This window comes from Ovis aries, chromosome 7 (genome assembly GCF_016772045.2).
Source record: "Ovis aries strain OAR_USU_Benz2616 breed Rambouillet chromosome 7, ARS-UI_Ramb_v3.0, whole genome shotgun sequence".
Lineage (NCBI taxonomy): Eukaryota > Metazoa > Chordata > Mammalia > Artiodactyla > Bovidae > Ovis > Ovis aries.
In genome coordinates this window covers 10,697,505-10,709,943 of record NC_056060.1, presented here as the reverse complement: position 1 = coordinate 10,709,943, position 12,439 = coordinate 10,697,505, and the positions used below count along the sequence as shown (strand labels likewise).

The window sequence follows — 12,439 nt, the reverse complement described above, 5'->3', positions numbered from 1 at the left end:
GCTACATAGCATGATGCTGAGCTGTTAGTTCTCTACGTTAATCTGTTTAGTTTGAGAAAAAGGAAAAAGAACTCAACTGAAGAGGGGAAAGCCGCTCCGAAAGAAAAACCTGTACAATATATATGAAAATATTTGATTTATCTTTCCTTTTATACCTGGCTGCTGGCGTGAAGCAAATAATCTCTAAGAGAGAGAAATCTTCTTTAGAGAAAAAAGAGAGAAGACCCTTTGATTCCACTGCTCCGTCCTTCCGCCTCCTCAGTATTCCAGCACAGTCACAAAGCTTCAAATGGAAATGCCGTTTATAACTAAAATGGTATGCCAGTCTCACACTTTATTTCAGAATCTAGCTTTAAATTCTTACAAGAAAGATTTTTCCTTTTCCAGTTATAATTCCTTAGCTTCAAAAACTTTACAAAACAAACAAGAGATAACTGCCAAATTTCACTGAGGTAATTAATATATCAAAGTTCCTACCAGCCACTTGTTTTAACATCTGGTCACTTCTTGCTGAGCTATCATCATAATGTTCAAAGAGCGAAAATGCGGCAGGCATTTTCTCTAAAGAAGCAGTGTTCTCCATTGCAGAAAGCAACCTGTTGGGAAAATAATTCTGTATAAGTCAAGAAATTATTAACATATACATAATGAAAGCTAAGAACAATTATTCAAAATGAAGTTGTTGTTGGTATTGGTGGTTGTGGTTTTTGTGAGGCATTGGAGCCAAAAAGGATTTAAAATGTTTCAAAATCTGGAAAGATATGTCTAAAATCTATTCATAGGATTCTTTAGTGCAACTGGTAATATTAGAAACTCCATTCCTATATCCTTAAATTGAACAGATTCCATTGAATTACACATTCTTAATTTTGCCTCTATAAAGTTAGTCCTAAAAATGATTACACTTGAATGATTGTTTTTATTCCCTAAAGATAAAAAAGGTTCAGAGCCCATCTGGAAAGTCAAATACTTTGTGATGTCTTTGCTGTTTTCAACTCTCAATATTATATATCTAGCCATTTAGTCTTTCAAGAAAATACACACATTGACTAAGTGCCAGGCACTGGGTCAGCAACAAAGGGAGGATAAAGTCTATCTATTCTTGAAAGACTAAATTAAGCCACAGTATATAAATTATTAACTTTTCTTTATATTCAAGACCCTATTAGGAGGGATGCGCTCAGCATTGGCATCCCGGTGAAATATGGACTTAAAAAAAGGGTTGATTCTGAAGAGGGAAACAGGGGAAGGAAGGACTGCAAAAGCATTTATCTTTAGCATGAGGGCCTAAAATTTGGTGAGGAGCTCTCCACTGTGTACCTTACTCAAGAGGACAGAAAATACCTTCCAGAAATTAAGTCAACCATTAGGAACTCCATGGACGTTGGGGTTTGGGCACCAAACTCTAAGCCTTTTCACTTGCTACTGGAACTTTCTTCTCCTAGCCACCTGTGTGGCTCCTGCCTCACTTAATTTAGATCGCTATTAGAATGTCAGCCCCTCAGAGAGGCCAGACCTCTGCTGCTTCTTACTTAACTCTGTTGTGCTGTTTCCTCAAACTCATTACAACCTATTTGTTTTTGTCTACTTCACCTGAGTATACTCTACATGCCAAAAAAGGACTTTGCTGGTTTCTCTACAGTATATGTTTCTTGGCACATAGCATGCTTTCCATAAATATATGTGAATCAATAAGAGGATAAGGTTTCCTTTGGGTAAGAATATCAGGATCTTAGGTCTGGAAAATTTATCAGTATAAGTGGAAAACATGATAAAATATAACTGAAATATTTAACAAGTGCTCACTATGCTTACAAGTGTTACGAATAATAAAATACACTATCTTCTGATTTGAGGGAGATGCTCCATTAGGGGCTTCAAAGATGAGGTAACTTTTGCTGAGTCTTAAAGGATCTTTAGGAGTTTCCTAGGCAACAGAGTATGAGTGTTGCTGAGAGAACAGCATAAATGAAGGCATGGGGCTATAAAAAAGTAAGACACACTCAAGGGCCACAGGGGACCATGGACCTTGAGAACTGGGAAATGGAGACAGTTAGAGATGAACTAGAAAGGTGATTTGAGACTTGACTGGGAAGTCTTTCACGTCCACCAAGAGTTTCCATTTTGCCCTTTAAGGCAAAGAGAGTCACAGAGGGTTTTACACAAGGGAATTTTAGAAGAACACCCTGACGTGAGTCTGAAGGAAGATCTCCAGCACATGGAAAGGCAGTGAAGCCAGTTGGGAGGCCCCAGGATGCTCTAGATGACGGAAGGCAACGTGAACCTTAATTAAGGCTTTAGGGATGCAGGGGGTAGAAATAATAGACTCAAAATGAACAAAGAGGGGCTACGAGTGCATATACTAAGCCCTCTCAGTACATGTCACTGACTAAATGGAGGACTCTTCATAGCACAGAAGCTGGAGCTATAGATAAAACATGTAAAATGTTTGAATTTTCCCTTATGCACTGATCTGGTAAAATTTATCAGTGTGTGTAAGGGCAAGCCAACGTCTTTTTATGAGCAGGTCCTACAAATGGTTGAGACTCTCTTCCATTATTATAACACAAAAGAGCAAAACAGAAAAAGCATGCGTCCTCTTAACAGAACAGCATTTTCTAAGCAAATGTGTTTTTCAGAATATGCAAATTTTGAGTCTAAATATGCTTGACAGCATTCTTTAATTTAAGCATTTTTGGTGTTGTGAAAAATGATTTAATATGCAAGCATTGCCTTTAGATATATAATACGATGAGAGCGAGAAAAAGCAGCATGGAGAAGAAACTAGAAAATCAGCATTTCTCATAGGAACACCAATAACACTGAGACTTTAAGGTACAAGTTATCATGAGAACCTGAAAGGTTTCATTTCAGTGAAAAAAATCAATCTTCATCACATATGTGCACATTTAACAAGATTTTCTTTAATTGTTCATATTTCTTCATCAAATCCTGAATTTTGTTATCTTTTTTCTTTACAGAAAAATAATGGTTATCCCAAGTATACTTTCCTTTTGGCAACATGCAGCTTTAGCAAAGATTAATTCATTGCCAACTGGACAATGAGATCAAAATTAATTAAAAAGACACACAGATGAACAAGTTCAAGCACAAAACCAAAGAAATGGTATTTAGAATTAAACGCATGTCAACTCATATTAGCAAGTTAATATTCTAATGTTTAGAAAAGTAAAAAATGTGAAACTATAGCATTTTTAAAGGCAAATGCATTTGCAAATTTTCATTCACTAAACTTTCTTGCTGATTAGTTTCTTCCACAAGCAGATGAACTATAATAAATAAGCAAAAATGCCTGTATGCCGTCCAGCGCATATGGAATGGCATTCTAAATCCATATACTTTGGGGGGTAAAAATAAACATCAATAATACTTAGAAGAAGTGTGTAATTTTTAAAAAAAAATAAAGAAAACTGGGAGCAAGGCCTGGGTATCAGTTTTCAGACCTGCACAGTGTGCCTCTGGCTCCTGTGTCAGAACTGGTCCCACTACTGGATACTCCTGTAGTAGATCTGGGCTGGAGCTCCAGGAATTACCACACAGGTAATTCAGGCACCGCCAGTCTGTGGCACCACTGGGCCAGAGGACAGGCTGTTATAAACCACAGGTTCTCAGTCCTGCCTGAAATCACCTAGCAAGCTTTAAAAATGCCCTGGCCACACCCCACAGCAGTTAAGCTAGAATCTCAGGAGGTAAGACTCAGTCATCAGCATTTTTTAAAGCTCCCCGAGTAATTCTATTTATAACAAATCCACTGTAATAAAACCCTTATTGACTATTGCCAATATTAATATACAAATTGTTTCCTTAAAGCATTTCGGCAATATTCTTTTTTTTTCCAGAAGTTGTAAATATAGTTTAATGTAGATATGAAACATAAATTTTAAGGGGGAAGTTTTAGTTTCATTATACATTTGTTATCAATTTTTTCATTCTCTATTTCCTTGCCTATATCTTTTTCTTCATACTAATTATGATTAAATTATGGAAGAAATGTTTACATATTGGCAATATTCTGTTGAATAGATTTCCTTAACAGGTAAATAGGATTCATCTGTGTGGTTCTCATCTGAAAAATCAGGTTTCTAACTGAAAACCATTTTTATATATTTTAATATATCACCAATTCCTGATGTTTTACTTTATGCTATTTTACAATTTGAGACTGAATGAAGCAAACTGAAGATGGTATTCACAATTTTAGAAATTTACATTAAAAGGGTAAAATTGATTTAAAAAAAAAAAAAACACAAAAAACATTAGGCTCAGCCTGTAGGAAAGACCTCAAGCCTGTCTATGGGGCAGAAAGGAAAATGAGATCAGTATGAGCATCTCATTATCAGATGCTCAGAAGATAAACAAAGATTTGTTGTTACGTGTTTTTATAAACAACACTTCCTGATCTCTTGTTGAGTGTTTTGCCTTTAAAGAACTTCTCTTAGATTGAGTGTTAAAAACAACAAACACGAAACAAAAATCAAAAGAAGATTCATTTAGGTCGGCTGAACAGAAAGAGAAGATAAATGCATGCCTGTCTTTTGAAGAGAAAATGAGAGAACATTCCATTAAAGATTACATAAGTCATCAAATTGCTCAAGGCAGATATGAATGATCCTTTCAAATACTCATATACAACCAATAAGTTGAAGCATATACAAAATGTTCTGTACGCAGTGACGGAAAAGATAGCCTAGTCTAGATTAGGTTGGAAATACAGATTACATCTCAAGGAAGCGGTTAAAAACCTACATTATGATAATTGTTATTTAACTAAAGCACATGCAGTTTTCTTTCAAAAGCTTTCATTTAGCTTTTAAAAGCGCTGTAGCTAAAAGTGCAGATCCAGGAGCTCACTAAATGTATGTCTTTTTAAACTGGCAGCTCATTTTCTATAAAGCACCAAAATATTAAAAATAAAGCATACAGTCATGCTCTTCTCAGCCACCACTACATTGTGCCACGTTTTCTATACCTTTCATTGATTTCCTCAAATGACTTAACGGAGGAATGAGACAGAGAGAGAGATTGAGATGGGAAAGGGGTGGGGGGAGAGAGAGAGAGAAACTAGTTAACAACCATAAAGAAAAACCGCCCTGGACAGTTAAGATTGTGTATGTTCTAATAATCATTACACTCCTCAGCTACCGTTGAGGTTGTTTCCTTTGGGGGGCTTCATTCCACGCAGCAAAGGAATTAGTGCTCAGAAGGGGTGGGGAGCGGGGTCTCAGATGGAGAGGGCTTTAGGTCTACTCTCTACCATCAGCAAAGTGGCAACACTTTGCCTCCGCTCTGCTTCTCTCTATTCATTAACAAATGAATTAGTTTCCAGAACTGAATTCTCTGAAGCAAGTAAAATGACTGAAATGTGTTCAGTGTGTGAGAAGAGAGCGCAAAATGTAATCAGTAGTTATCTCTAGATGATACTTTCTCTGTGCTTTTCTATATTTTCCAAATTTTCTAAACTGCATATATATCACTTTTATAAGTAGGAAAAACATGCTTTTCTTTTTCACAACTTGTCCTTCTAGAGAAAAGAAAATACTCTTATCAAACCCAGGTAAGGTTCTTAGAGAACACAAAGCACCTTATTAATGTTATACTTCACATGAGGTACTTAATTTTAAAATACTAAAGCTTTGCCTTAATTAAGCATAATGCAACTGAATGATTTCACCCTCCTCTGAGGATGCCATGTCCATCCCACCCAAATTTTCTGCCCGGTTTTGCCTTGCTCCATCTCCAGTCTTCACTAAAGGGCTGGGAGGACAGAGGAGCTTTGACAGCTCATCATAGAGAGGTGCTTTCCTCAGAGTTGACAACTAGGTCTGGAATTGCCCTCAAGGAAAACATTGCCATCACTCCTGGTTAATCCTGGCTCTGAGGAGAACCAGCATTCTACCGCAGTTTAGGGAATTGGGAGAGCAAAGAGCTGCCTCTGGGAGAAACTGGAGGAGCACCCAAGGGACTCCCTGTGCACAGGTACTTGTCTGAATTAAGGAATCTGGTCCCCAGGAAGACCCTTGTAAAAAGATTAACATGATACCTAAAAGAAGTATCATTCTATGTCATTCTTTCGCATGCTGAAAGCGTACCAAAATGTTACTCTCCGCTCGGTGAGGCTCAGAGGGCATGGTCGAGAGGTCATTTCAGATTAGGGCATGGAGTGGGGACGGGCCCTGCAAGATCAGGCCTGCACCCACAGGCAGCATAGCACAAATAAAGTTTTCAGGCTGCTTTCCCTCCCTCTTAGAAGGCGATCAATCATCGTGACAGAACGGACAGATGCTGCTGCAGGCTGGCTTCCATGTGCCCTTTCGCTGGATCTGGGTGTTATGGCTTTAAGGACTGGATGGGCCTTTTCCATGAGCATCTGGCATGCCCTAATAATTTTTAAATGAGAATTATAGAAACTCCCCAGAGAGACATATATGATCTTAGGAAATAGCAAAAGTTGAATTTTTAAAAATAGACTTGGGCCAGACTGGGTTCAAGGTGTCTGGATCTGTTTGAAATGGTGCTTACAGTCAAGAAAACGGTCTCGTCAAGCTCCTCGGCTTCTCTCACGATGGTCTCCAGGGTGTCCTTGGCAGTGTCCATGCTCTGCAGAAAATGGACCATCTGGTCATGCAGGAACTCCATCTTCTTTCTCTTCACTTCCTCAAAGCTCTGGGCTTTCTCATCATATTGTGCTAAAACCTTCTTCATCATTTCCTCATTCTGTTCTTCTAGCCGTTTCTCATTTTTACTACAGTTTTCCTAAAAATTAAAAACAAAAAACCAATTCTGAGTGAAAAAAGAAGTATATATATTTTTCACGAGAAATACTAGCCTTTTAAAGAATTAATCTTGGGCATTCTGGTAAGAGAATCACAGATGATGTACACAATCTGAATTTTCAGCCTATCAACCTCCTTTGCCATAGTTATCTCTGCAACAGAATTCACTGTAAGAAGAGACAATCTAGAAGGATTTAGTTAATGAAACACACACACACAAATATCTGTAGGGAAGTCTTGCCCACCTGCATTCCCACATGACAAAACCTGGCATCACAATGAATGAAGACCAGGTAGCCAAGAGGGTTCAGTGCCATCTTTCCCACTCTACTAAATTCAGAGTGTGGAGGAGGAAACAGCGAGGATACTGGACAGGGTGCCACAGCCACAGATGCTCTCCAGGGAAGAGGCACCTTCTGCTAGAGTCGGAGAAACCACATGGCTTGTCTGGACAAACTCTGATGCTTAGCTCTCCTGACTAGTGTGTGTGGCAGTTGCTCAGTCATGTCCGACTCTTTGTGACCCCATGGACTTACCCCGCCAGGCTCCTCCATCCACAGGATTTTCCTGACTAGAGGGCTAGTGATGAGGTGATCATATTGTTTACTGCCTGAAAGGAACACTTTGGTGGCAGTGGAGGTTGGGCAGCAACAGCACTAAAAATAACCAGCAGGGGCACCCCCCTCCAGTACTCTTGCCTGGAAAATCCCATGGACTTAGCAGCCTGGTAGGCTACAGTCCCTGGGGTTGCAGAGAGTCGGACACGACGGAGTGACTTCACTTTCACTTAACTGATTTACAACAGGAGTTAAGCAGACCGTTCACAAGCAAGCTAGAATGAGGAGTGATGGGGAAACTGCACTCCAGCCTCCCACAGAAGCGTCAATCCTGACTGATAAGTAAGGATGTCTGGGCTTGCAGGGAGCCAGCACGGGCGATCATCCGAACCATGACAAGGTTATGAGCAAGAGACCTGATAAGCAAGGCTTCAGGACTTGAGGGGCTCCCTAGACCAGCTTGAGCATCTACCCCCAAACCAGAATCTGTCTGTTTTATTATTTTATGACTTTCACCAACTCTCCTGACATTAACAGGGGGCTATCCCTGACCACCTTTCTCTGGAGAAAATCAACTTAGGGCTCTAGCTAATAAGTCTCCTGGACATGAGAGGAATATTTCAAATCAAACCCCCTCTGTTAGCATTCTAGCTTTCTTGGCAGGTTTATCCAGACTCTTGCAGCTATGCTTGTGATTATTCACAGCCTCCCAACTAAAGGTATGGGAAGCCTAAAACATAGACCCTTTCAAAGAGTTAAAAGTTATTAGAGTAGTGCTGGTGTAGGATTTCATTATTGGGCCAATGCTTGTTGCTAAGTTCCCATATCTCTTATCCACTGTGCACCTGGGAGTGCATTAGTTAACATAGTTGGAATGTAAGGAAAACAAGTGTAGCCTTGAAAGTAACCACATCAGGCCTTTGAGCTAATTGGTTCTTTCTTGTAACTCACTGCACCTTTGCTCCATGAGAAATGTAACTCTGTTTAGCATTTTCTGAGGCTGACATAGATTAGAAATATAAAGGAAAAACACTTTGAGGGAAAATAAGTTTTCTGGTTGAGCAGCCTTTATCAAAAGAGGGTCATAAAATGTCCACAGGCCTCCAAGGCCAGAAGATACTGTACACAACATCATTTGTGGGAAAGGTATGCAGAAAAAATCCTGGCTTTAATAAGGGCAAAACTGCTGGAGGGTTTGGGCTGATTCTGCGTGACCTTGCATCTTTTATTTCCCTCTATGTACAAGTCAAGGTATAAAAGTCCCTTTTGAAAATAAAGTAACAGGCCTCGCTCACTGAAGCTTGGTCACCCCGTGTCTTTTTTTTCTTTCTTTCTCTCTCTTACTCTCTTTTCCAGCCTGATCCCTTGGAGCATAGAGGCTCTCTGCGTTCACTTATCTGCCTGGGTTTCTAAGACCTGAACGGGAAGATGTTCTGCGTCTTCACTCCCTCAGGAGACTGGGAGGGCACCTACGGCCTCTGTGAACAGAGCAAGCTCCTTGTCTCGGGGCTTTATTGGCTTTCTGTGTAAAGCAAGGAATATCAGCCTCTTTCTCTCCTCTATTTTCTTATCTACAACATTCTTTCTTTCAGTTCCGTTCAGTTCAGTTCAGTCGCTCAGTCGTGTCCGACACTTTGCGACCCAATAAATCGCAGCACGCCAGGCCTCCCTGTCCATCACCATCTCCTGGAGTTCACTCAGACTCACGTCCATCGAGTCCGTGATGCCATCCAGCCATCTCATCCTCTGTCGTCCCCTTCTCCTCCTGCCTCCAATCCCTCCCAGCATCAGAGTCTTTTCCAATGAGTCAACTCTTTGCATGAGGGGGCCAAAGGACTGGAGCTTCAGCTTTAGCATCATTCCTTCCAAAGAAATCCCAGGGCTGATCTCCTTCAGAATGGACTGGTTGGATCTCCTTGCAGTCCAAGGGACTCTCAAGAGTCTTCTCCAACACCACATTTCAAAAGCATCAATTCTTCAGTGCTCAGCCTTCTTCACAGTCCAACTCTCACATCCATAGATGACTACTGGAAAAACCATAGCCTTGACTAGACAGACCTTAGTCGGCAAAGCAATGTCCCTGCTTTTGAATATGCTATCTAGGTTGGTCATAACTTTTCTTCCAAGGAGTAAGCGTCTTTTAATTTCATGGTTGCAGTCACCATCTGCAGTGATTTTGGAGCCCAGAAAAATAAAGTCTGACACTGTTTCCACTGTTTCCCCATCTATTTCCCATGAAGTAATGGGACCGGATGCCATGATCTTCATTTTCTGAATGTTGAGCTTTAAGCCAACTTTTTCACTCTCTTCTTTCACTTTCATCAAGAGGCTTTTTAGTTCCTCTTCACTTTCTGCCATAAGGGTGGTGTCATCTGCATATCTGAGGTTATTGATATTCTTTCTCTATCTCGCTCTAAATCATTCGCTGACACCATTTCTCCTGAGGGTTACCCTGGATCCTGCGGGGGCTGGACCCCAGCATGGGCTGAATTCATATATCAAAGGAGCGTTCCTAATCCCCTTCTTTCACTGCAGAGAGAGCAGGGTCGGCATGAACTCATCAAAGACAGTGGTACCACGAGAGACACTCATCTGTCCTTAGCATGGAATACCGGACAACGCTTTAGAGCATCTCTGCAGGGCTAACCCAGTGAAAGGCAGGATGGTAGGGCAAGTTCCAATCTTGGCTATAAACTTACTATGACCTTGGGTAATATACTTAACTCTAAATCTCAGTTTTTTATCTATAAAATGGGAGCAATAATAATTCCCATTTCATATGGTTACTGTAAGGATCAAATTGGGCAAGCATGTAAAGTGTTTGCCCTATCATAGTTAGTACCCTATTTGTATATGTGTATGTGTTTTTAAGGGCACATCATTTATCCTTAGACAGGAAGTAATCTCACTGATAACACAGAGGGAAGATTTAAGGACTATTTTTAATGGAACAAAACCAACAATGGCAAACCACAAAGGCACACACAATCCCCAATTCAGGTCATTTTAGCTTTATTTACTTGTGATATTTTAAGCGAATTGGGATAAAGTAAAAAGGGAAAGGTAACTTACCTCAATGGTATTAAAAAAGGATTCTATCTCACTGACAAAGGCTTCAATCCTCAAGGATTTTTCTTGCAAATCTTCTAGAAAGTCCGCTAATTGAACCTGAAGAAAAAAATGAAGTTATCCTTAGTATATGACATTTGAGAAAAGAACTTCAAGCAGAGAGTTCCGATTTCCTTATAAATTTAGTATGTTTGGTAGAGGTACACTATATCATGGTCACAAACAAATCAACTTTTAAATTTTCTTTGCTGCTTCATCTAAATTGACTATATAGGTAATGTCTGATAAACAATTAGGAAGCTTATGAGTGAGAGCAATAAACAGTTTATGTTCCTACGCAAGAGGAATGCCTTCTTGGTCAGCTGGTGAATTCAAAGTATACTTGTTTTAGTAAACTATGAATTGAATTCTTTCTCCTTAGTAAGGCCTCAATTTTTATACACTGTCTTTCTTCTTAGATAGCAGACTTTTCTCTGCACTGGTCCAACATAGCTGAGAAACCTCCTCATATTTGCACCAATGGTTCCAGGTGTGCTTGCCTCACATGACCCTGAGAAGTCACCAGGCCTGAAATCTAGCACACCAAACAATGAAAACTATCTAGTAAAGAGATCTGAAGATTCTAATGACCCTCAACAGTACGTATTAGTTATAAAGGTAGCTGTGATCTTTCCTGCGAAACTTAACAACACAGAATAAAAGAGCTTCCATCCACCTGATTCACTATCCACAGAACGATGGAGAGATTACACTGTGGGAAATCCCTTCAGGATCTGGTTCTCTGCTTCCTGCTCACGCCCCCGCCTCTTCTCCACAGGGCTCCAGGATTCTCTCACCTATGTGCCTTTTTAGAAGGCAATCCCTGTGTCTAGAATGTCCTCCCTGCCCTGGTTTGTTAGAAGAACTCTATCCTATTTAGGCTCGCCAAAGCTGCACCTTCTCAAGACACCTTCGCCATCTCTCCAGTCCCCCTCCACCATTTCACTCACTCCCAGAGGGTTTTTCGCTCAGAACACTGCATTTCCAGGATGCTATGTGATTTGGGGTAGCTACAAGTCCAGCTTCCTTTATTTTTGTTTTTATTCCCTATGATGAGCACAGCTCTTAACATGGAATAGGAAGGGAGAGAGAAAGAGGGAAGGAAGAGAGTGATGGAAGAAATACATGACAGATAAAAGATAATCCATGACAATGGGGATAGAGTGGAGGGAGAAGCCAGGACCTGGATAATCTACAAATGCAGCCGTCAGTTCCCGAAAAATCACAGATGGCCACTCACAAGATGCTAGAGAATTCTCAAGTGACAACTTCTTCAATTTATTTTTAATTTTTAAAAAGTGCCAACCAACTCAGTCTTCACAGTCCATTTAATGAACGAAGCAAGTCTCTGGCTTAGTCAATTTCTTTTGCACTTTCTGTTCATACTCTTTGGAGAAGGTCCGGGGAAAAATAAAAAGAACTTTAAAATGGTTTTAAAGCAGGAGACATCATCTCTCTCTCTCTGCTTCTGAAATTTGTTTTAAATTGACAGGATTTAGACAGAATTATTTTTTTAATTTCTAAAACTCACAGAGATAAACAGAACATAATTAAGAAGGCTGGAAAAAAGTCTTCTTTCTGCTGACAGTACCCAGTAGTTGTTAGTTAACAAAACCAAGTGTCATCAAAGAACGGGACATGTTTCATCTGAATGCCTGAGAGTCCAAAAAGAAATTGAACCACGGCCTACCCCCAAACTTGACTAGGTAAAGTTTCAACAAAATTTCACACTGTAAAAATAGAACCAATATCATACAAGTTGAGAAGGATTATTTTTCCAGAAAAAAATAAAAATCCAAGATTCAAATGTGTTATCCTACTGAATCAAAAGGAATCTGACAATTATCAGTGACCTAACTGAATGATCATATTGAAAACCACTACCGTTACGAAGGCCCTGAGCAGAGCAACAGAGATGCACATCAAAAGCACACACTCTGGCATCAGACAGATCCGGGTACCAGTCCTAGTTCCGTCTTC

The 12,439-nt window shown here is 40.0% G+C and overlaps 1 protein-coding gene across 2 annotated transcripts in view; it reads right to left on the bottom strand.

The window, feature by feature from the left end:
* CMYA5 (cardiomyopathy associated 5) overlaps nt 1-12,439 on the bottom strand; it is a 99,796-nt gene that overhangs the window by 31,248 nt on the left and 56,109 nt on the right. Inside the window, exons 3-6 of one of the 2 annotated variants that reach the window (XM_015096799.3) lie at nt 10,424-10,519; nt 6,541-6,774; nt 4,991-5,013; nt 478-596 (exon numbers count right to left, since the gene is read on the bottom strand). In XM_015096799.3, the coding sequence (XP_014952285.3) occupies nt 478-596; nt 4,991-5,013; nt 6,541-6,774; nt 10,424-10,519 (472 nt within the window). Of the gene's footprint in view, nt 1-314; nt 597-4,990; nt 5,014-6,540; nt 6,775-10,423; nt 10,520-12,439 lie in introns of those variants that run through there. The other variant, XM_060418776.1, reaches the window with a different exon arrangement.